This window comes from Schistocerca piceifrons, chromosome 9, assembly GCF_021461385.2.
Source record: "Schistocerca piceifrons isolate TAMUIC-IGC-003096 chromosome 9, iqSchPice1.1, whole genome shotgun sequence".
Classification (NCBI taxonomy): Eukaryota; Metazoa; Arthropoda; class Insecta; order Orthoptera; family Acrididae; genus Schistocerca; species Schistocerca piceifrons.
The window spans coordinates 50,200,972-50,227,529 of NC_060146.1; the positions used below are offsets into that span (position 1 = coordinate 50,200,972).

General features: G+C 37.1%; 1 protein-coding gene across 2 annotated transcripts; it reads right to left on the minus strand.

The window, feature by feature from the left end:
- Positions 1–356: 356 nt before the first annotated feature.
- Positions 357–16,048, minus strand: LOC124717336 (N-alpha-acetyltransferase 20). 2 transcript variants are annotated; one of them, XM_047244166.1, is made up of 6 exons: positions 15,848–16,048; positions 15,395–15,419; positions 15,229–15,319; positions 5,859–5,988; positions 4,114–4,250; positions 357–770 (listed from the first exon to the last, which is right to left on the minus strand). In XM_047244166.1, exons 1-6 carry the CDS (start codon positions 15,898–15,900, stop codon positions 685–687), a joined length of 522 nt encoding a protein of 173 aa, XP_047100122.1. In that variant the 5' UTR covers positions 15,901–16,048; the 3' UTR covers positions 357–684. The 2 variants fall into 2 exon arrangements, with proteins under 2 accessions (XP_047100122.1, XP_047100123.1); XM_047244167.1 differs by lacking the exon at positions 15,848–16,048 and adding an exon at positions 15,522–15,822.
- Positions 16,049–26,558: the final 10,510 nt, after the last annotated feature.

Consider the following 26,558-nt stretch of genomic DNA (forward strand, 5'->3'; position numbering starts at 1 on the left):
GGTTCTGCCGCTGACATATGAAACATGCTGAGCGTGGGCTTTCCCAGCCAGTGCAAACTGTGAATCCACAGAACAGAAAACGATGCGTATACATCCAGTCACTTAAAACGTTAAAGAGGTAAATAATCAACCAGGGTTCCAAAAATATGAGTGTTACATGGAGGAAATTGTAATATAGAGGAAATGCAGTAAAGAGGAAAATTCAACATTGTTTATATGGGCTTTTCATTGAGACTGAAAAAACAGATGTAACATAGAGGAAAACATATGGTGGAACGTTATAAAGAGGTTTCACTGTATACCAAGTGATAATATGCAGCATGGGCTAGACTAAATCTAATGAAATAATTCGATACGCCAAGGCACAGGGTTGTTCCCTGTCACTGAAAAACTTTATTGCTTGCACCCACTTATAGTTCAGACAATTGTTTCTTCTCCAATGCTCAAATGTATATTCAACATTCTGCACATTTCAGTTTAAAAGTACAAAACCTGCGAAGTAGTACACAGTAGAAATCACTCGAGAAATGAAAATTTTCAGTTCTTATTTTCAGTCAGATTGTTTTGAACCAGAAGTAGCAGAGGTATTTTGTTGCCTACGAAATGCTTTGCCAGTTTTTCGCATAGAGCAATCTACTGAATGTCAAACGCCCTGCCGACGGACATTCAGTAGACAACTTGTCGTCAGTCCACTTCATCCGGTCGTACAGGATGAGTCAGCGGAATCATCGACTTTTTCTTCACGTCCCTAGATAGTGCTTTCCGCATATCTGAAAAAGAACCCAAATGTATGAGAAATGAACCAAGAAATATATCTAGAGAACCAGCTATTATAAATAACTTCTGTATGCTATATTAATTGCTATGTATATTATTAGCTCAGCTTAGCGTTTTGTCCACCCCAAATGGCTGCAAAGATTATCTCAGATACATCTCTGCACGACCAAATGAAGCGTCAGCCCACAGAATGGCTGATTTCAGGACCCCTACGCTAATCATCATAGCTAAATGTAAATAAAATTATTAAAGTTTGGAAGTAGTTTGAAGAACTTACCTTCAACATGTGCCAAAACATAGTTATGATTCACATTTAGAACACACACTTAAGCCATCACAATTTTATCAGGTTATTGCACCATATCATATTAATGTACAGTTATTAAAAATAGGTTGTAAATTGTTCAGTCCACAATGCTCAGCTATTTTACAGAGGTTCATTGTCTTTTTTTGTCTTTATTGTCAGCACGCATGACAGCCACACTAAATATCTACATCAATAAGGAGGTGTTATATGAATTCACTGCTGCGGGTGACATGTCAGGTGTGTCTACAGGATCCAACTTCATCCATAGCGTATCCTAACATTCTACAAATCTAGTATCTGTTGTTAAAAGGGGGACATCTGAAGACGTCCCCTTGAAAATAAATTAAATCACATTATTGCAGAGGCCCAGGAGACCAACATCATAACTAGTGATTAGCCTTGCCAATCCGACAGTCCCGTACAGATGTTTGTTAATACCAACATTTTGTTGGAAGTAATCAGCATCATCATTCTGCTTGGACTCAAAATTAAGGAGATGACCTGCTAGTTGAAGCATGAACTACCAATTACAGGTTCAGGTGAGAAAGGAGACAGACTTGTCTTGGCAAAATATGAAGTGCACATTCTGGAAAATTTTTGATTCGGTTTTTTCATGTCTACAACGGCATGAGCATTTCCTGTGCCCCAGGTACTGACATTTCTCCACTCTTAGAAAATGTTGCTTCCATTACTGAACATTAATTTTTTTTATCACATTACAACAAGTATTTTAGTGCAGAAGGCTGCTCGTTTTGCCTTGGGTGCTGTCTCAACTTCTGGGCAAGTTAAAGCCATTAAGTATACAGGACAGATAGTTTAATATGCCAGCTAGTGGACTTTCGACAATTATGAACTGGAGATTTCTCTGGACATTTTGCATCAGTGGATTAACAAGACGTTTTATGAAACACAAAATAATGATTTAACCAGCTGCATCAAATGTGATACGAAGTTCCTACAGGATGTTCCAAAGTGATCTTTACAACCTTGGGTTGGGTTGTTTCAGGGGAAGGAGACCAGACAGTGAGGTCATTGGTCTCATCGGATTAGGGAAGGAAGTCTGCCGTGCCCTTTGAAAGGAATCATCCCGGCATTTGCCTGGAGCGATTTAGGGAAATCACGGAAAACCTAAATCAAGATGGCCGGACGCGGGATTGAACTGTCGTCCTCCCAAATGCGAGTTTAGTGTTGAACCACTGCTCCACCTCGCTCGGTTTTACAACCTTGATCGCATATATTCCAGGATATTGTGTAGAGAGAGAGAGAGAGAGAGAGAGAGAGAGAGAGAGAGAGAGAGAGAGAGAGAGAGAGAGAGAGAGAGAGAGAGAGAGAGAGACAGTGTGTGGAATGCTTGATAGAGAGCAAATCTGACACCCAGGTCCAGCGGATGTTCCAGACATTACAGATACGCACACCACAATTATGTCTGGCACACAAGGTTCAAGAAATCTGGAAGTATCATGACGAGGACAAGTTCTGAGCATCCAATCATGAGGTATGCAGATGTGGAATGAGTGCAGCATGAATTTATCTACAGCCCAAGTAAATCAATCCAAGTGTGTCAACAGTTTCAGCTACCACTAACCACGGTGCACAGTAAGCTACACAGAAGAATGAAGATTGAAGCCTAGAAGGTGCAGCTGCTGCATGTACTCCAACCTGGTAACAGGCCAAAGCACAAAGCATTAGCAATTTAGATTCTGAAATACATACATGATGGCAGACTATCTTGAGAGGAAAGAAAGGCAGTGTTCATGGGTGAAGCTTGCTTTCATGTGTCCAGGAAGGTAAACTGCCATAATGTGAGGCTCTGTGACTCCAAGGACACCCAACCCTAGCATGAAAATATTGGTCCAAAGGTAAGGATGTGATGTGGTCTACATCATGACTGTCGCAGGTCCTTTTTCTTTGTAGAGGTATCAACCTTGGCTGTTTATCTGGGAGTGTTGGAACAGTTTGAATTTCTGTAGTTTGATATGCTGGTGCTTTGCGTGCAGTCTCCCAAACCACAGCAGAGGAACTGCGAACTTGCGCAAGAGCGGCAATTTCACATTAACAAAGGCATGCAAGGCCAGACGGTGCACACATTGATCTCTTTAACAGCCACTGAAATGTTAGGTATGTGTGTACATTATACCTGAAAACCACATCTTACTACCTATTCAATTTCTGAAATATGTTGTAAAAATAATTTTGCAACACCCTATATGTAATGGGTGCTATTTATGCTTTGCTCAGAAAAGGTTGTGCAATGTCAAAACAGCTCCTGATAATACAAACTGCATCATAAATTCCTTCTCTTGCAGCAATACCATTTTGAGAAACCCAGTGAATTAACAGACAGTAAACTTAGGAAGCAAAGGCAACTACTCACCAAAAAGCTGAAGCTTAAGTAGTAGATATTCACAAATATTAAGTTATTGGACAATATCCTTAGATGTGTGTGTGTTATTTGAGCTCAGTATACTTAAGTTTAAAAATACACAACTTGCAAAGTAGCACACAGTAAAAATCACTTTAGAAATAAATTTCTGTTTGAGACACAATTAGAGACATTTTGTTGTTTTGTTGTCTACAAAATGTATCAGTTTATGTGGCTGTTCATCTCTCAACACCTCTACTATACACTGAGACATATTTACTGTTTTCATTATATGTATTCCACCTATCACCTGCCTATACTACAAGACATCCCCATCCATTAAGTGGTACTAATGCTTCCTTCCACTTTTCAACTTACACTAGCATTGAAATTCTAAGAAAATTGTACACTGTCCAACAACAAACAACTCCTGCTACCAAACAACAGAAGCATTTTAATGAATCTTAATTTATCAATTTCTCATCTGGCACTTTAATACTTTTGTATTAGTTTCTAGAATAGATTTTTCTGCCAACTATCCTTAACAACGCATGTGGGGGTGGAAACTGAAAACATTAAGAAGGGACAATCAAACAGACAAGGTAGTAAAGCTCATTTTCTTAGTACATAAAGCAAATGTAATATCCCTTCTATTACTGATACTTACCAAAAGCATTTTCATCAGGATCACCTGAATAGTATTCCAAAACAGTTCTGTATACAATGTACCCTAGGGTCTTGTACATGTTTATTGCAACTTTGTTGGAGACACGTACGAACAGATCAACAAAGTAGGCGCGCTTTCTGTAACAAATTTTTGCATTTGAATGAAACAATTAAAAAATCTAAGTGATCTACATTGAATTAATGAGAAAAATAAATCTGATAACCTAAAATAAGCTATTTGGTTTTTTGAGCAATGAGACAAATCAAAATATAGCCACTATACAATGTGGTTAGTGATTCAGGACCTATTTTGAAAACAACACATGGCCAACACCAATAATTAGTGTAGTACCTTAATAAAAGTAAGTGATTTTATCCAAATTTTGACGTATAAAATATGAAAATTTAAACGGACAGAAAACATGTGCCAACTTCTCAAACCATTTAGTTCAGTGTCTCCCTAAAGCTGTTTTTACCTAAGTGGCTAGTCTCAGCTACACATGGTGAATCTACATCAGTGCATCTAGATTTGTGTATAAACAACAGTATTAAAATTGCTTGTGCCTTGAGTGACTGCTGCCTGCTGTACAGTTTGGCACCAGAGACAATTCACATCGGACGTAAATAAATGTCTTGAGGTATCTCCATCAACAGGTGACATTTTCACATATTAACACCAAATTGCAGTAAGGCAAAAATGAAGTCATTAGGAACATTTATCCGAACAAAAAATCTGAATATAGTAACAGCATTAAAGAACCAGCGATGGTAGAATATATTAATGACTAATGCAATGTTTGTAATGGATATAGTAGACAAAGGTCACAACACAGTACATTCTTCACACTGCTAGTAACAGAAAGAATGTGGAAAGTGTGGTCCAAACTTTTCAAACACAACTTTCACTCCAGAACTTTTATAGTTTTAAACATCAACCAATATTCTAAAGGTAACATGTGCTCCTCTCACTTTAGTAATTGTATCTTTGTAGTTCTAAGTGCCAGATGAATTCAAATTTGTACTTTGTAACATGAAAATACAAAGTGTACATTTCTCTGCACATGAAAGATCTTTTCAAAACACTTTTTTTGTGGCCAGGTTTCGTGTCCTAAAGTGCTGCAAAGTTCTACGTCACTGTATAAAATCTTTACCATTCAAAAGCTTGTTAAGTTTTAGAGCTTCAAGGGAAATTGTATTGTCACTTCACGCGAAAAACTGCTTTCATTTGGGGAAAAAGTGTGTTTCCAACTGAGGGAATTTCTTCTTCTTCTTCTTCTTCTTCTTCTTCTTCTCCTCATCCATGTATACACCATGTAAGTGCACATTGACAAATCAACACTTCTAATATTCAGTGAGTGGCCTCCTTTACACTTAAATTATTTACACTTGCTTTCAGATACTGAGGAAAAGTAACAATTTCTCATGAAACCCCTGCAACGAGTCATGAAAACAAAGCAATTAATGTATTACTATAAAACAAGGGAGTGTGGCGAACAGGCCGTAACTTTTGAGTTAACAGACAACTGTTTCTGTGCATACACGGTGAACAACATACAGGATTTTAGAACTTTGTACTTGACACAATCAATTTGCTGTACCCTTCGCTGTCCCCCCTTCACTAAAGATTATTGGCAGCTGATGTACACGCTGGCATGTGACCAACGAGGAGCTCATTCACAAACAAAAACAGTTCTTGTACAATAGGCTAAAGATAATATTATACACAAGTCCACCATGTATGCATACTTCTCAGACACGTCCTCGAGCCAGGCCATTAGTGTTGCCGCCAACCCCAGTCGACGGTACTCTGGCGACACCGTCAGTGCTGTCACGTGACCATGCCAGCTTTCTCCGTGGCCCTCTGCCTTGCCCATAACTGAAAATCACAAACTGCTGTATTATTTGATCCTTGATTAAACCCTGAAGCATTTTTTTCCTAATTATGTGCCAAAAAATAATATTTTTTATTAATGAAAAACATACTGTAGTGAATTATACGATGTATGGACATATTAAGGTAGCTTTTACAGCTTATAATAATGAGTTACAAAAGTTTGAATATCACCAACAATAAAATCCCAAGTATACTCGTGTACTGGACTTTGACTAAAATACCCTCAAGCCATTTTTTGGAGCCTGTGTAGCTATGATGTTAAACCATGACCATCCATCAATGGAGGAGCTGTCTAGGCACAGTGGATGTCTTTATTTCATATAACTAGCAAGCTCTTGTCACTCAATTGATTATCTATCATCTCTAATGAAATAACATCACATTCTTCTCCACTTTCTGAGCCACTAAATTCAATGTCAAACTCAGGATCAATACAGCCATCCTTTTTTGAAAGCATTACTTAAACAGCAACAATAACAATACACGAGAGAGACCAGGCACGTTTTGATATCAAATGGCAACTACCTCAACCAAAACACGAAAGCCAGGCTACAAATTTAGAAACTGATGCTCTCTAGCTATTAAATCCTAAACTATAAGTGCTCAGATATAAGTGGGGTTCTATTTTTTTTGAAGGTTTGTTCTTAAAATCCCAAGTATACTCAGGATTTGATGATTCTGTCAAAATAACAAGAACAAGACAAGAGGGTCTTAGCTTAAGGGTTTAACAACAAACAAAGTCTAAAAAAAAGGAGTACTTACAACTGCAGCACATGACATTTGTACACATGGACTATTCGAATAAATTTACTACAGAAGTTTCAATTTAATTCCAACTTGGGATGTTCCCTTGATATTTCAACATTAATATTCCGAATTGTCCTAAATCAATTTTTGTTGTATGTGAGAAATTTGAGTTGCCACATAACTTACTACTAGAGTACCAGTAAAACTGGTAAACTCTCATGTACGAAACAGCTTCAAACTTCTGATTACTTTACAAATGAGTCAAACATATATTCAGTGTTCATTGCAAGTCAAAATACTATCACACCCAAGTACTGGGGAAATGTAGTCTGAGCATCCACATGTGAAGAGTTACATTGTCTGAAGGTGAACCCACAGTTTCTGATTGTAACACTTCCAGTGTTCAAGATTATACCTCTTAATGAATTTATTATGACATTTTACATTCAGTCAATAATTACACAAAATTATGAAAAAATTTTGTTGCACCTGGAAGCTCTTCGATACACAGCCCTGCAACTGGGTTGCCTATCAGAGTTGGTGCCAGGAACAGGGTTAGCTATTTAGTAATATAGATTCAAAGTTTAAGTCAATAATTCTGCAAGTTAACAGGCCTGGCCACCCCTCAAAATTTCATTAACATTGCCCATCACCATTACCAGAACCTGTGGACAACCATGAATACTCCCGAGGTCACCAGGCAGACAATTGAGCAACGGATATCACAAAAATTCAATTTTGTTCTTGACTCTCCATTACAAGGCTCCACAACCTCTTGTTTTACTGACCGATTTATAACACAATTACTAGGAAGATTTCTTTCTGTAAACCAACAGTTCTATCCCCCCCCCCCCTCCCTCCCTCCAGAGTCTCTCAGAATTTTCCAAGATTTCCCTGACTTTTCCAGTAAAATCAATATCACTCTCAATTTGCAATTTTCCAGAGAAGTCACCGCCTTGAAATTACACAAAGAACAATTATATTCACATGCAAATGAAAGGAAATCTTGTTGCTGAAACAGTTATTTAGTTAATTTTTTGGGGGGGAGGGGGAGGGGGGAGGAGGCGGTGAATAGTTGTCAAGTAGCAATGCAGGGAAACACTCATAAATGGCTGATAAAGTACTATTTTTGGAATCCAGATTCCTTCATCTGGCTAAAGGAAGAAAGACCAACCAACTTATCAACAATTGTCTGAACACCTTGAGCTAAGGAAAACAGCACGGTAGAAAATAAAGAGGGAAATTTACACGAATTGGGAAAGGAAAAAAAATTCGCTAAAGAGGGTAAATGACAAGCCAGTAGTCCACGAAGTACTGACTGAAATCCCACAGAAATAAAAAGGAAACTGGAGGCTCTAGCAAGACAGTCTATTTTGATCTGGTGACAACATTTGCCATTTTGGGGCAGAGGAGATTTTCTTTCTGAATGGTTTCGATATCATCCACCAGCAGATTTAGCAATATAGCTAATCAAGCATCTATCTCTACCCTTTAAAAAGCTCAGCATGGTGCAAATATGTAGGACCTACTGTGGAGATTCACTCCTGCTTCCCATGAGTAACAGGCAATTTGAAAGGGTCAAGTTGTGGTCTTTCAAGTACCAGGAAGCTCCTTCCGAAGAACTATTGCTACACAAGGCTCATGTGCCACATCATGTGTAGTGAATCTGGGGACAGTGGACACATGAACATTTTCACTATGGTTTATGTGGTCCTGGATATCCATGAAATACAAATATAATTCCAGGGCTGTCAACAGTTGCAAATCAAAGTTATTAGAATTGAGCATACAGGCACACATTTCTAACCTATCTTCCACTCAAAACCTCTATTTTTTCTGAGTTGTTAGCTTTACTCCTAATTATGAACAGGCAATTGTTATCAAAAGCTCTAGCAAACCTCACAACAATTCCAGCTTTGAGAAGCCCCAAAAAACATCTTTGACTTCGACAGTCAAAATTTTCCACTTCAAATAGAACAAGTGCTGGCAGACTGGAGGAAAGCTTAGAAAATGTAAGTTTCTATGTAGTGTAGTTGTACAGTTTATACGAATCTGTTATGAACTTGAATATACAGGGACGTTGTGGCTCTTAGATAAAGGCTCTGAGCCGGAGCTGCCACAAAAGTATTATTACAATACATTTCTCAATAATGGATTATGGAATTTAAATAATCAGGCACATATTGAGTATTTCCAACACAAATTTATGTAGTGACAGTTAGCATTTTTGGATCTGCTGATATCGAGCAATATTTTTTGTACAGGTAGTAACTACTCTTAAGGTTGCACCTAGAAATGCCACTTAGTTCCATGTGGCAGAGATTTAGGGGCATGGTTCTACAGAGTAGAACTCTCGAGGTCCTCCCAGAGACTCATTCTCTTCAGCCTAGCCACCCCATGTCACGTTATGTCTGTCACACTAACAACTTGGGAGATGTTATACTGAATTTTCTCCTCATCCAAATAAACCCATAGGTAGGTTTTACATTATAACTTACACCCTATGAATAAATGTCAATTCAAAGCACTAACACACTCAGAATATCTTGAGAATATGGGGGGGGGGGGGGGGGGGCTGTAGTCACACGACATTTACATTTACCTTCACCTACTTCCTCTTCCCTTTACATAATATAGCAATTAAGTTCATTTCCCTCACGCATCCCTACATATGCCTTTCATCTTCCAGCTTTCCCTTCTTTATCTCATACTGGTTTTCCATCTGAGCTCTTGATATTCATGCAGCTGCTTTTCTTTTCACCAAATGCCCTTTAATTCTCCTGTAGACAGTATCTATCTTTCCCATAGCAAAATATGCTTCTAAACCCTTACACATATTGTATCATAATTTATTCTGATTAGAAACTGTAATTCCATATTTGTTATTTAATCTTTACATTTGATGAAAGCAGATTTCAAATGAAAGTAAAAAGTTGTTGCTGCTACTGAGAGGTGAACCAATAATTATGCAATACACTACAAACTCAGTTACTGGCAGCTCTCTTAAAATGAGTAACATGTTTTGCTCTTGACGGAACTCAGGTCTCAGACTTATGTCTGCTACTTCAGATTTAGTACTTTACCTGTCTTCAGCAACTGAAAGTGTATTTGTTGAAATACATCAGTACATATAACATGTGGCGCAATGGAGGCAAGTTTAGGAAGTATGTAATCACATAATTGCTGAAGTCCTAAATACGCTTTGTGAAGTAAATATAATTGGCAACATTTTATGAATTAAGTACAATAAGTCGGACTTCCTGATGCTGAATGATGAAGTCCCTGTTAACTGTAAACACTACTTGGATCTATGAAGTAAAGCACCATTACTGTTGTATTACATATCGTTCTTGTGATTTTTTAAATTTGAGGATTACAGTAATATGTTGCATAAACGTGCTTACTTTTGACACTTGCTAATAACATGATAATTTTAAGTATGCAGCACCTCTATCTTTAACTTTTCTTCCTTAAATTTTAAAATTTTATCAAGCTTGTACTTATTGGTGGTATATTTTTTCCTACAAAGTCGTCTTCAGAAGGGCACTAGGTGCCTGACACTGGCAAAGAAATGAAATTCTTTTGTGTCACTGGTTGCCTTTTATAACCACAAAGTTACATCATATGCCACCCACTGTATCGATGCAACACTGCTACCACTTTCCCTTCACTGCCACTACTTTCATCACACACACAGAAAATCTCACCTCAACAAATGTAAACTATTTTTCCAGTTTTTCCTTTTCTAAATTAACTTGTTTTGTTAATGTTCTCATGCAATGTGGCAGTTTTTAGGTAAAACTGAAAAATCACATGTTGTCCTTGTTTCATTGGATATATTGTTCCCTGCTTTGACTACATCATCTAAAGTGCTTAAAAACAAAGTATGTGACAGCTGGTTGCCCTTAGGGATATACCTTAAGAGTACAGGCCAATAGTCCACTACCAATGAAATCCTCCCATGCACATGAAATCATGTGGTCAAAATTCAATCAGAGCCTCTGCTGAAATTGGAATTGGGCAGGAGGGGCACGCAAATTTTCCAAAATTAACTATAAAAGATGGAATCAGAGAATCTGCAACATGAATATGGACGTTGGAAGTGTCCAATTCCACCCATCTGCTTTGACCCACGACGTAAGGGTGTTGTGGCTGTGATGTAATTATGCACGGGGTTTATGAGTTGGTTGTGTTTGTAGATGTCATCTTGTGTTTCGTGGTGCCCTCTGATGGTGTGTATGAATGTGCTGAGTATAATGTGTTGTATTGGGTTTATTTGAGCCTTGGTGTTGGATGTGTGAAGTCGTTGGCGGCAGTGTTTGTAATTCCAAATTTAAGGTTTGGAAGTTTTATCAATGAGTTATCGTTCTTGGCGTGTTTCGCCATTTTTGCCATATTGATGATATTATGCGTCAAAACAGACAGGTGGAACCCGACACTTCCGTAATTCCCTTGAATACTATGGGTCTGCATAAAATTTATTGATATTTGAAAGATGTCAGTGATATGTCCAAGTCACCCAACATCTAAAAGCGGCTGTTAAGTTTTCCTCTACATGCTAAGCATTTCTGGAAGGACAAAATTGTGAGGAGGATATATTGCTACTCGCCATATACAGGATATGATGAGTTGCAGATAGGCACAATGAAAAGAATGGTGTGCATTTAAGAATTCAGTCAAAAGGCCTTCTTCCAAAATCATGTGTGCATGCGCTCAAGAAACACTCTGGTCACTTTGGCTACACAGTGGTCACATGTGTGCAACTTGTGTGAATTTTCATGTGTTTTCTATTTTTGGAAGAAGGGCTTTTCATTGAAAGCTTTAATGTATACCAGTCTTTTCACTGTGCCTATCTGCAACTCAACATCTCCTCTATAGGCCCTATGGTAACAATACATCCTTTTCATATATTGCTATTCCATACTGGACTCTCCACTGAACTTTTGTAATGGTGACCTATGGAAAGCTATTACACAGTCTGGTGAATAAATATACATCTGAATGTTTAAATATGTCCACACAATGTTTAGGGAAGAATATGGAATCTTTTACCTCAGCTTAATAAATATTTGTTTTGTCTACAACTTATTTTTAAAAATCAAACAAACAATGGAAAACACACACACACACACACACACACACACACACACACACACACACACACACACACACACACACACACACACACACAAACTGTAGTCTCAGGCAGCAACTGAAGCCATGTTTTTATTTTTTTTAAATATATTCTTGGGTGAATGGAAGATTAAGGTAAACAAGTGTCTTCAACAACTGCACAAATAAGAATGTTCCCTTCCTAGTAATAGGGAAACAGATTCTTGTAGGATAAACTGGCCACATTATTCACACTATAGTTTTGGATAGGCTACTATTTAATTATTTTTTTTTTCAACTAATACCATTCACTTGTGGTCAGGTTCCACAGTCAGTATCCATACTATTTCATAAAATATTTGATTCCATTATATTTATAGCTAGATTAGTATTTAACTAAATCCATATCTATCAGACCTCAGCAGATAGTTTGGATCAGGGTATGGTCTAGTGTGATGTTGCGTAATGCCCCCTGGCCCCCCTCCTGCATTCTTCCATATTTGATGCACAGTATACGTACATAATATGTACTCAAATCCTGAGATCTGTGTGTTAATCTTACGGAAATTATAACTTTTCTGGATGTGCCGTGGGTCATTCCATGCCAGGTGGTCTAGAGGCTCCCACATGACCCTCATGGATTTTGATGAAATTTTGCATAAACATTCACACATGTTCTCAATGAACAGTGGTAAAGTTTCAGTTTCAGAAATTAAATACTTGCCCAACTGAGCATGAAGGAATGCTGTTCCCTTCTGCATCCATATCTAATCAGTAACTAAATAATGTATTTGGCCTCTTAAGTGCAAATTATAATCTGCTTAAATTTCAGACAAATTGCTACTGAATGAAATTATACGCAATGTATAATACCAATTAAAAAATCTAATAAGAGATATATGCTATAAAAGACACAATCAAAACAATTTTTTGTAAATTAGATTACAAACTTTGATGGTCTAACGAATCACTTAACAAGCCACACTCAGTCAAGAGAACCCACTCACTGCTACAAACACACCACTGAAATACTGATTGTTCAAACAAGGCTCACAATAATGAAACATTGTTAAAGTAATTGTTGCCATTATATTTTCTATAAACAGTGAATCTTGCGAATTTTCTCTGTGAAACTCGTGATTACGTATTTACCAAGGTAGTAAGCTAGATTTAAGTGTGATTAAATACAAAATTAAAACTCTTAGATGTTTAACCAACCAATTTAACATGTTTCCCTAATAACTTTAAGACAAAAATTTACAGGTTACAACACCTAGGTATTAATCTCTGCAATATTGATTGGAAAATTTACATCACTTGATGCATGATTCAAGCAAACATTCTTTTTTGGAAAAATGTTTTATACAATTGAATCCAAAAATTAGGTCTTCATTTTCCACTTTTAAATATTTACAATTTTGAGAAGTACAAAAAATATGAAGCTATTATTCATTGAATTCTTTATGATCTATCTTCTTCCTTTCTCTCTCTTTTACAAATGGGGAGAGTTTTATGCAGATGAACACTTACGATAAAAGCAGAAGGGCTACTTCTCATAGATAGTTTTCAAGTTTTTCTGACAAGTCTCATTGCCTATTTACCAGATTTTTTATTTCAATTATTCAAGGCACTAATAAACATTTATTAGGCATAATAAAAGGTTTCAGGTATAATTTGAGTGCCAGAAAAATGTGTTCAAACTTCCAGTGCGCCTCTTTGATGATGCTACTTTTTAGGGCCTTATATGCTTGCATTGCAAAACCATATCCACTTTTCTAGATAGTTTAGAATATGCTCTTTCTAGTGACCATAGTTTAGAAGAGTTTGGAGAAAACGCTTTTTTGAAAAATTTGACTAAAAATACCCATTTTTAGCACTTTTTGAAAAATCGTCAACTTCACCCTAGATTTGTGAAATAATGGAAAGCAATATGAGAATGAAATTTTATATTCCAAGACCGTGTGTTGGTGAGTTATGGTGTGCAAAGTTTCATGTACATCCCACAATTACTTTTGGAGATATAAAAAACTAAAGTTCGCATTTTTTTGCCCAACTTTGCTTCAAATTATCTATATGAAAATTGCTCAGAAATCCTTTTCTTAATATTTTACTTTAAAGAGCTCTAAAAGTTGTATAAGATGGCCAAGTTTTGTTTCTTTCATGCAAATACTTACGGAGATATCTCATCTCAAAGTTGCTGAAAGTTCAAGGATGCACTATTGGAAGCTGTGCTATGGTTTCAAACAAGTGACTATATCTCTGCAAGTATTGAATTTCTGAAACTGAAGCTTTACCAGTGTTCATTGAGAACATGTGTGAATGTTCATACAAAATTTCATCAAAATCCATGATCGTCATGTGGGAACATTTCTTGATATTAGACCACTTGGCATGGAATGCCCCCCCCCCCCTTGCAATTTTGGTTTTTATAGTGGAACGTGTGTTAAACATGGCACAAATATGGATCTCAGGCTACACTATACATCTATCTGTCAACACAATCAAGATATTAGGAGAACTGGGTGTGGGGGAGTGGAGGGGGCACATGGGGGTACTATGCTATTACACAAGTAGTGGTATTCCCTTTATTTGGCAGTCCCTCTTCTTTTGAACAAAGGAATGATAATACAATACAGGTTTGAATGTCAAGGCTGCACATACCCCCCTGGCTTCAAAACAAAGACTGATAAAGAAAAATTTTCCGTTTCACATCCATGAATACAATGCAGGAAAGTCTGTGTTATAGAAAATTCTCATTTTATTTTTTGGATTATAATTAGAGGGCTTTGTTGTCTAAAACAAATGTTGCAAATAAAACACCAAAAAACTACTCTAGAGAATATTTATGTAATTTCAACATCAGAAGTATACAACACGAAACTCATTTGAATATTATAAAAAAGGAAATACCCATAACATGAGCAAAATATTTTTGTTTAATACTTCAGAAATCTTTAAATAAAATTAAATTTTCTAAAAGAAAGCTGGGGCAGGAAATTAGATGGAATTAAAATCAGCAAGATAATTTAACAACTGTTAGTACATCAATTACGAAGTATTAGTTAGTGTGCTTTGGAAATGGAGCGTACTACACATCTACTGCAGCTCCAAGTCTAAATACCTGTAAGTTAGAAAGTGACTATTTACTTTTAATGTTTACAAACAACCTTGTAAACAACATGAACGTATCACTGATTAACTGAAAAAAATCTGCTATTAACATACTATTTAAAAGTCTACGAAAATGATTTAAGATAATTATTTTATTCCAAAAATTCATCATAAAAAGTAAATACAGTTATAAGTAATACACTACGTTCCGCACACCGTGAAACTTGAGCGCCGTATACAGGCCGTACTTACTGTAACCCATGATTTCCCCATTTGGTGATTCTGCCACTTGAAAATATTCTGGCCAGTGAGCCAGGTACTGCATGTAGAAAGACAATCCATACTGTACAAATATTAAGGAACTTTCTGGTAACTTTCGTACACTATAGTTACAACTAGAAGTTTAATATAAGGATACAGTTTCAGTCAGTGGGTCTAGATTCCTGCAAACAAGAAAAAACGGTGTGTTAGTGTTGCGATGTTCAATAAATAGACTCCTTCACACTTAAAATACTTAATGTAAATACGATACGTGAACGACGTACCATCCTACTACATCTTCACACTTTGGTGCCAAAGATTTTGATGAGGAGGGCTAGCTGATAATTCTCACCATAACAATGTTGCTATTATATAATTTATGCAAATACATTGGATTTTTCACACAGTGACTAGGTGGAAATAAGCACATGACTGTTACGGCAGAGACGAAATTATCAAAACTGAGCAATGTCATTACGCAAAATACACTTGCTTATACCTACGAAACAAGCCTACATAGTGCGTCTTCTACTTAGCCAACGAATAAACGTCTGTGAAGCAGTTTCTTAAGCCTCACTGCTGCACTACTGCAAATTTTATATTTACTTACACATTATTGAATTTGAACATGTCATTACAAGTGAAGGGCCTCAGGGTTGTCATGCTTACAACTTTCGAAAACAAGCTTCCAAGAACCTATTCAGTAATTGTACAATCAATCCATTTAACAGTGATACAGCACCGAACTCCGAGACACACTAGCATCTAATTATACTGCACCTAGCAGCATGCCAAGGGCTGCATTACCAATATCAGGGATCTTAAACAACTGCCGGCTTGGGTTGCAGGCTGCCAACATAGTGAATAAAAAAGTACTGGGAAAGAGAACGTGCCTTCGAATCTTCATTTCGCAGACTGCTAAGAAAATGGCAAAATTTGACGAACAATTATAATTTTATGTAATTAAAGTGAGTGCAACCAATAATTTATAAATGATGGTAATTTTGAAATATTTCAAATCTGTGGGTTCAAACCACATCTGCGCAGACAAGTTGGAGCGTGTGGACAGGAGATCGCCGCAAATCTGGCGCGAAACAGCTGTTTGTTCAGTCTAGTGTTTGTATTTGTACGCACAGGGCATTAAAATGGCTGATACTCGTCAGTGTTCTCGAGAGTTTGTCAGTGAATTCATTGAAATATGTTTGTGGAAGATTAAAAGTAAAGAATATAATAGTGACCGAGACAAAAAGACAGCAGCATACAATGCTCTAGTTGAAAAATTGCGGGCAGTTGACGCCTCGGCAAACAGAGAAACAGTAATAAAAAATAAAAAAAAAATCGTTGCGAACTGGCGAAATTATTTGTGGATGGATGTCGAAACTTATAATTATCTCTTAAAGCTTGTAACCCCTCACATTATGAGAAAAAATGCTTGTATGAGAAGGGTCATTTCTCCTCATGAACGGCTGGCGGTAAAATTAAGATTCCTAGCAACAGGAAGGAGCTACAAGGATTTGGAATTTTCAACTGCAATACCGAAACAAGCGTTGAGTGAAATAATACCCAACACATGTGAAGCTATTTACGCTGTCCTGAAGGATGAGTTCATGAAAGCAAGTCAAGTAAATCAAGTCTGTCAGCGAACTGTTTACTGAAAAGAGTTATCCAAGGTTCAGAAATCTAGAAGATCTGGTGTAGGAGTAGATCAAGTGTACCAGCCAACGTTATGGTATTTTGATCTGCTTGGCTTACTTAGTGATCAAGAAACGCCAAGACCAAGCAGGAGTACAATTGAAGATGAAATTGGAGTGTCAATGTGCGAGGAAATGGAACACGAGGTAATGTAAAACAAAACCGGTTCGCCCTGCAACTCTCGCAGTAAATTTACGTGAGAAAACTGCTTTCGCTTTAGCAGCCACTGTCTACAACATTTTGGCCGCTTTCTCTGTTTCCTGCGGTTGGTCTGAATGTTTTTTGCAACACAAGTTGCGAACACAGACCACAACAGAACTTCCTCCATTTCTATATTTCAAAATAACTGAATTAAATCTTTGACGTTTACGGGGATCGTAGTCGCTTGCCACTGAAATTTCTTTTCTACACCGACAGATGGCGGGCGAGTAGTAGATTGGGGTTTGTGTCGTGTGAACACACCACATCTGCAGCGATCTTTTGCATGTACAGACATCTGCGCCGATGTCTGTGCAGACAGATCGTTGCGTGTGGACTGGGCTTTAACGTCGTGTTACAGTACAGGAAACGTTAAAATAATGTACAATGAATTTCAAATGGCAGCATTCATGCAGGCCGTCAACGGAACGGAGCAGAACGGGACGCCAAGAAAAAGGTTCTTCAGAAAGAAAGAGTTGACGCTGGCACTGGTGTGTGGGCCGACCGACACAGAGACGTGCTCATATAGCCGAAGTCGTTAAGATCAACACTCGCGACAAAACGAGAAATCCGGGTCCTGATTTATGTGTCACTAATATGTGATATGTTCATAGTTAACGCGACCTGTTTCAGAAAGATTAAGCAGTTGCGAATAAATTTCATAAATTTATTACATATGCAAGATCGTCACCGATATCAGTTTCTCCAGACACTGTCGAAAATAAGAATTACAGAACTGATAATATATGTGTTAACACAAATCTTAAATGGTTTTCCCGACCATGATGGGCAGTGGGTGGAGATGCATGATGTTATCACTGTCAGAAAGATTAGTTTTATCAACGGATCTTCAGATTAATCAAAAGCGAGAATCTGGAAACCTTCAACAGGCATTTGCTGCAGTTCGAATTAAAACTTACATTTCTGAACATTTAAAGCATGTTGCCTTTCTTTGCACCTCTTTTAAATCGTCAGCCTATGTGATTGTTCCATGGCATATCCATAAAAAGTGTTACAACGATGTCAATGTGGCAGGCGACCTATTACAGCTGTGACTTGTCAATATTGTAGTCATAGGGTTTCATATTTTGTTTGTTTTGTTTTGTTTTGTAAAGTGCACAGTTTTGCATTTCTGACCATTTAAGGCAAGTTGCTGAGTGAATACTTTAGCAGCGTTTTCCCAGAGAGTACATAATTACAGATAATCGTGTAATCTGCGAAAAGTCTGTTTACTATTAATATTGTCTGCAGGGTCACTAAAATTCAACCTGCACAGCAGGACGCCCTAAACGCTTGCCTGGAGCCCGCCTGAAGGTACTTCTACATCTATCGATGGTCCTGCATCCAAGATAACATGCTGAGTCCTCCCTGCCAAGAAATCCTCAATCCAGTGACGAATTTTGCTTCATGCCACCTACTGTCATACAGTGTAGGTACTGAGTCAGATGCATTTCGGAAGTCAAGAAATACAATATCTGCCTGACTGCCTTGAACAATGCTTTCAAAATGTCGCATGAGAAAAGCGTATGTTGAGTTTCACAAGATCGATGTTTTCGGGTTTCATGTAGATTGCCATGGAGGATTGTACAACTCATGGAACATGGCTGGTCCCTCCCTATAATCCTTCTAAATGGATTGCGATGTGGGCCTGCTGTGCTGTTTTCAAAGGGAGTAATTTTCATAGGACTGCAGGTACTTTCCAGCTCCCAGTGGAAAGAAACATCTGAGAGCCCGGATAGGAAGTTGCACCATATAGGATTAGATAAATTCTATTAGAGAGAGCTACAGGAAATCACTACAGATTGTGGGACGTTATTTACTCGTACGTACCTACACAGGTTGGCGCGCGTATGCGCTTCCACACTCACACACACATATGATATATAACATCAAAATATATTGTAATAGTGTAGTAAATTAATTCCATTAGGTTAATTTCATTAGATGTTGCTTCAGGAGTAGAAGCAGTTACTGCACATTCTTACACCAAGATTTCTATACTTCACAAGGTCTCAAAATTCTGTGACTCAGTAGAAGCAGCTATCTAATAAGACTACGCTTAAGGATTTATAAAACAGTGGTAATAGAAAATAACTTTAATTTTTTGATCCTATAGGCCAAAATCACTGCAAGAATCATGTATAACACATTAATGAAATCCCTGGATAAGAACAAAATCCTCACTGGTGCACAACTGGTATTCAGAAAAATAACTTTGCGACTAATGTCACTTATAATTTTTTACAAAACGCTCTATATGCAATGATGGTATTTTATTAGACACAAGCAAAGCTTTTGACATCTTGTACCACAAAATCCTGTTGGAAACTCTCCAAGTATGGCGTTAGAGGTACAGCATTACAGTGTTTCTCCTCATACTCAAAAAATCGGTAACAGTACGCAGTAATAACATATGAACTAAATTATAGTACCAGAACGTATTTTTCAGATGCATAAGAAAATCGGGTCCCTCAAGAAACCATTCTTGGCTTATCCTTTTCCTTCTTTACATGAAAGATCTAGATACAAGTATTGAATCACATATAAATACTTTCGTTCTTCTTACAGGGAAAATCCCATGCCAACTACTTGTCCTTGACTGGACATTGACTTTGTGTTTTTGTCTGGTATCAGTGTTCATGTATATTAAAATTTCTATTTATCTGTTTTAAATTTTTTCTCATAGATCAACAAATTTCTAGAACAAAAATCCAGATTAATGAGAGGATAAAAGACTTTTGAAGTGGAGGCCTGCAGGAAGCTATTTGTTGTACACACTGCATTGTTCTTATAGCTCTTTTTTGTGTCAAGACGGTGACTGAGCTAGCAGTTGCAATACCCAAGTCCATAATCCTGTACTGTAGAATGATGTTGAACTGGGCAAAGCACGCAATTTGAACAGTATGGAAGCTGGCCCGATGTGCAAGTAAAAGTAGGCTGTAGGATACTTTCTTCAATGCCACATTTGCTTTTGTTATTTGTTGTCAGCCATTTAAATCTTGTTGATACCAAACCTAAAAATGTTGTTTCCAGTAAGGGAGTAACTCTGCTGGAATTTATTGTTAAAGACGTGATGGCGGCTTCTTTCTTCAGACAGAAGTTTTGAAACTTTGTTTTCGATGTATTTAATAACTTTTTCCATCAAAGCAGTCATTTAGCTGGTCTGTAGCTTTATTTATGTTTGCCTGTTCTCTTGGGGTTTTCTCTAAAGAAGAAACAAGGTATTTATTTGTGATTCAATGCTTAGATCTAAGTCGTTCATGTAAAGAAGGAAAAGAACAAGCCAAAGAATGGGTCCTTGAGAGACTCAACTATTTTATGCATTTGAAAAATAAGTTCTGGAGCTATCATTTATTTCATATTATTACCACTTTCAGTTTTCTATTTTTTATGTATGAGGTGAAACACTGTAATACTGAGCCTCTAATGCCATACCTGGAAAGTTTACAACAGGATTTTGTGGTACAAGATGTCAAAAGCTTTGCTTGTATCTAATAAAATACCAGCATTGCGTCTAGAGCGTTTTGTAAAGGATTAGAGATGATGTTGGTTGTATACTTATTTTTCTGTATAGTATGCTGGTCTTCAGTGAGGATTTTGTTCCTGTCTGGAAATTTTGTTAATCTCTTATACGTGATTCTTTCAGTGGGCCTGCAAAAATTGATAATAAAGAGAGACTGATCTATAGTTTCATAAATTCTTTTGTCACCTTTTTATGAATAAGGATCGTTTTCTCAATTTTAAGACTGGTAGGAAAGATTCCTGTCAGAAAGAATGAGTTGATTGTATCTTAAATTGGCATTACAACATTCATGATAAATCCCTTTATGATGCAGTCTGGAATATCGTCAGTTCCCAAGGATAGTGAAGATTTTCGCTATGTGAATGATTTTATTCACGGTTTTTTCATAAAGATGAATTGTGTGGAGCCAAGAATTTACTTTTTTCTCATGGTTTTTTGGGCTACCTCTCTTATTACTGATTATTATTTTTTTTGTAGTGTTTGCATAGTACTGCCTGAAGAGAATAGAAAGTAGTACATCAGGTTAGAAATGTCATGTGTAAGTGTAACTTATTCCTGAACGAATTTTTTACCCTTTATTGAAGCTGTATTTATGAAGGGAATTTCAAAAAGTACCGACTTCAGTGGCTTCAGGAAGCAATAGTACTCTAAGGGAATCAAAACATTCCATAAAAAAAAAGAATGCTTTATGCTACGAATTTTTTACCCTTTTTTGAAGCTGTATTTATGAAGGGAATTTCAAAAAGTACCGACTTCAGTGGCTTCAGGAAGCAATAGTACTCTAAGGGAATCAAAATATTCCATAAAACAAAGAGAATGCTTTATGCTTCACTCAGAAATTCTAATAAACCTACAAATTATACTGATGTATCCCAAAGAATGTCATTAAGAAAACAAAGAGCATATTTAATAAATATCACATTTGTAGTTCAAAATGTTGTTGTGGTCTTCAGTCCTGAGACTGGTTTGATGCAGCTCTCTATGCTACTCTATCCTGTGCAAGCTTTTTCATCTCCCAGTACCTACTGCAACCTACATCCTTCTTAATCTGCTTAGTGTATTCATCTCTAGGTCTCCCTCTATGATTTTTACCCTCCACGCTGCCCTCCAATACTAAATTGGTTATCCCTTGATGCCTTAGAACATGTCCTACCAACCATTCCCTTCTTCTGGTCAACTTGTGCCACAAACTCCTCTTCTCCCCAACTCTATTCAATACCTCCTCATTAGTTATGTGATCTACTCATCTAGTCTTCAGCATTCTTCTGTAGCACCACATTTCGAAAGCTTCTATTCTCTTCTCGTTCAAACTATTTACTGTCCATGTTTCGCTTACATACAAATACTTTCAGAAATGACTTCCTGACACTTAAATCTGTACTTGATGTTATTAAATTTCTCTTGTTCAGAAACCATTTCCTTGCCATTGCCAGTCTACATTTTATATCCTCTCTACTTCGACCATCATCAGTTATTTTTCTCCCCAAATAGCAAAACTCCTTTACTATTTTAATTGCCTCATTTCCTAGTCTAATTCCGTCAGTATCATCCGACTTAATTCGACTACATTCCATTGTTCTCGTTTTGCTTTTGTTGATGTTCATCTTATATCCTCCTTTCAAGACACTGTTCATTCCGTTCAACTGCTCTTCCAAGTCCTTTGCTGTCTCTGACAGAATTACAATGTCATCGGCGAACCTCAAAGTTTTTATTTTTTCTCCATGGATTTTAATACCTACTCCGATTTTTTCTTTTGTTTCCTTCACTGCTTGCTCAATACACAGATTGAATAACACCTGGGAGAGGCTACAACCCTGTCTCACTCCCTTCCCAACCACAGCTACCCCTTTCATGTCCCTCGACTCTTATAACTGCCATCTGGTTTCTGCACAAATTGTAAATAACCTTTCGCTCCCTGTATTTTACCCCTGTCACCTTCAGAATTTGAAAGAGAGTATTCCAGTCAACGTCGTGGAAAGCTTTCTCTAAGTCTACAAATGCTAGAAACGTAGGTTTGCCTTTCCTTAATCTTTCCTCTAAGATAAGTCGTAGGGTCAGTATTGCCTCACGTGTTCCGATATTTCTATGGAATCCAAATTGATCTTCCCGAGGTCGGCTTCTACCAGTTTTTCCATTCATCTGTAAAGAATTACGTTAGTATTTTGCAGCTGTGACTTATTAAACTGATAGTTCGGTAATTTTCGCATCTGTCTACACCTGCTTTCTTTGGGATTTGAATTATTATACTCTTCTTGAATCTGAGGGTATTTCGTCTGTCTCATACATCTTGCTCACCAGATGGTAGAGTTTTGTCAGGACTGGCTGTCAGTAGTTCTAATGGAATGTTGTCTACTCCCGGGGCCTTGCTTCGACTCAAGTCTTCCAGTGCTCTGTCAAACTCTTCATGTAGTATCATATCTCCCATTTCATCTTCATCTACATCCTCTTCCATTGTCCTCAAGAACATCGCCCTTGTATAGACCCTCTATATACTCCTTCTACCTTTCTGCTTTCCCTTCTTTGCTTAGAACTGGGTTCTCATCTGCGCTCTTGATATTCATGTAAGTGGTTCTCTTTTCTCCAAAGGTCTCTTTAATTTTCCTGTAGGCAGTATCTATCTTACCCCTAGTGAGATAAGCCTCTATGTCCATACATTTGTCCTCTAGCCATCCCTGCTTAGCCATTTTGCACTTCCTGTCGATCTCATTTTTGAGACATTTGTATTCCTTTTTGCTTGCTTCATTTACTGCATTTTTATATGCAGTTCAAATAATAAAATAAAAACAATTTGGAAGCTGATGAAAAGGGAGGATGGAAGAATTTCAGAGGATACTGAGTGTACCAGACTGTGTCATTATGGAGGCATGGTAGAAGAAGATGAAATAGTTGCCACTATCTCCAACTACAATTTTTTGATGGTAGTTGATAAAATTGGTTATAAAGGGCCTATGGCTGAAGCCATGAACCTTTTACATAAAACAGTGCACAACAAAATTAGCCTGTCACATGTACCCTACATCACAGCAGATAAGGCTGAGAAGGTAACAAGCGAAATGAAATGCAAAAATTCTACTGGTGTGGACAGTGCATCTTTCAAAGTACTGAAGTACTACTGTCAGTTTGTTCTTAAAGTTCTATGTCACATATTTCATGATTCTTTAAATCAAGGCAATCACCCTAATAGACTGAAATATGCAATTATTGTACCACTGTTCCAAAAACGTAATGAAGCTGATGTTTCCCGCTACTGGCCAGTTTCACTGCTAACAAGTCATTATAAAATTCTAGAGAAAATTATATTCAACAGAGTTATAGATCGTCTTAATAAACATAACTTTCTTCACAGAAATCACTTCCAGTTCCAAAACAGTATTTCAACTCAACAGGTCATTTTCTCATTTGTTCAAGCAACTTTCCAAATCCATAAACAATAAAATGTCACCAGTTTGAATTTTCTATGATCTGACTAAAGCATTCACCTGTGTAGTTCACAATCTTCTACATAGGAAGGCTGACACTATGGCTTAAATAGTAAAGTGGGGATGTGACTCGAGTCATATCTAGATGATAGAGAGCAGAAGGTAGTATTGAATAATTTTGAAATGGCACCTGTCTTCTCTGGCTGGGGCACAATGAAATATAGAGTGCTTCAGGGCTTTGTGTTTGGTCCCTTACTTTTCTTAAATTTATCAGCAGGCTGACATGGCGTATGAGCCAAAAAAGCATGCTTCACCATATTTGCAGATGACACATTCACTGTGATTGACAAAGTATCTGACTGCATTCTAGAGAACACTGTGACCACTATAATCAAACAAGCTCTAGATTGGTTCACTTGAAATGGTCTGTTTCTCAATATGAACAATACTCATTTCTTTCAGTTTCATGCAGAAAACAAAAGCAGGAAAATGTTGAAACAAAATGTGATGACAAAGAACTATTGACAGATGAGTCTCACAAATTTCTGGGATAAAATATTAATAACAACTTTACTGGTGAGTCCTCATCATTGACCTATGAAAAGACTGAATTTGGCAGCATTTGCTATTCAGTCATTCTGTTCGTAACTTGGAGACAATCAAAGCTGCTTATCTCAGATATTTTCATTCACTTATAAAGTCTTTATTACACAGAAGAAGGTCATCAGAATTATTAATAAAGTGCATACTAGATACTCTTGCAGAAATTTATTCAGCTGCTGGGGATCCTCAACATGTCACGCCAATGCATTTCCTCATTATCGTGTTTTGTAAACAAGAATTGTACAGTAAACAGTGTATGAAATGATCTAAGAACAAGAAGTAAACATGATCTTCACAAATTAGTAAAAAATCCCATCATAATACGGAAAATGGTATATTATTCAAACATAAAAATATGCAACAATCTTTCAGTCCATGGCAAATTAGTCACTGGGGCTATGAGAAAATTCAAAAGCAACTAACATTTTGATAGCTCATTATTTAGAGTAATTTTTTCACAATGTGTAATACTGTGTGAAATGGGTTTAATTTTAAGCATTACTATGTGATCTTACTATGTATGACTGGTGTATCACTTGTTGACTTTTTATATGAATTGCTATAGTTCAAGGGATCACACAAAGTGTAAATGGTTGCAGTAGTATGATAGACTTCTTAGTGACAAATAATTTGAACAAATAGGGAGTATCAGGATGAAATCGGATTAGTGACCACTAGGTCATAGCAAAATGAATACTGTAACTTCCATATCCACCGAAAACAAAAGTAAAAATATATCTATTTCAAAATGCAGTTTAAAAATTTCTTGCCCTCCTAAGCTCCATGCCTTCCCAAATAACTATGCAGGCATAGACCAGATGTGACTTAAATACAAAGAAATAGTATTGATGCCAAATGAGAGTTTCATACCGAGTAAAGTAATAAGAGATGGAGCAGATCCCTTATGGTGCACAAAACAGGTCAGGACATGTTGCAGAAGCTACAAGGAAAGCATGTCAATTTCGAAAGAACACAAAGTCTCCAAGTTTGGCGGTGTTTTATGGAAGCTAAAAGCTTAACACAGACTATAGCGTGAGATGCCTTTAATAGTTTCCACAAAGAAACTCTGTCACGAAATCTAGCAGAAAAATCAAAGAGATCCTGGTCATATTTAAAATATACGATTGGTCAAATAAATCAGTATTGTTCCTGCACAATAGCAATATTAGTGTTGTGAGTGCCGATGCAACTAAAGCGATTTCCTGAAATTCCTTCATCAAAGAGGTTGGAGTAAAAATTCCAGAATTCGAATCAAGAATAGGCAGTGGCATCAGTAATTTGGAAGTCGACACACTTGTGTAGAGAAGGAACTTATGTCATTAATAAAGACAATACTTCTAGTGCAGACTATACACCATTTAGGTTCCTTTCAGAGCATGCATATGAGATAGCTCCATTTTCTATCAATCATACACAACCACTCACTTGATGAACAATACTCACTTAAAACCAGTTTCAAACATGCAACATAAGTGTCACCACACATAGTGGCATATTGTAGTTGCAGTTTAGTTTCGTGTGTGAACTTTTATTTTTTAGTGGCGCAACTGAATAGCTGCAACTTTTGTTATGTCACAAAAAAGTTCATCTTCGTTGTACTTTCCAGAATGAGATTTTCACTCTGCAGTAGAGTGTGTGCTGATGAGAAACTTCCTGGCAGATTAAAACTGTGGTCCCAAGTTCGAGTCTCGGTCCAGCACACAGTTTTAATCTGCCAGGAAGTTTCGTTTTACTTTGTTGCGTCACTTTTCTTCCACCACTGCCCCCTGGTGGATGTATTTACAAACACGTTGCAGCAATGGTGGAGTAATTGCTGCTGCACTCCATTCTATGTCACAGCATTTTCATTGTACTACTAAATAAACAACAAGATTCTAAGAACTTGA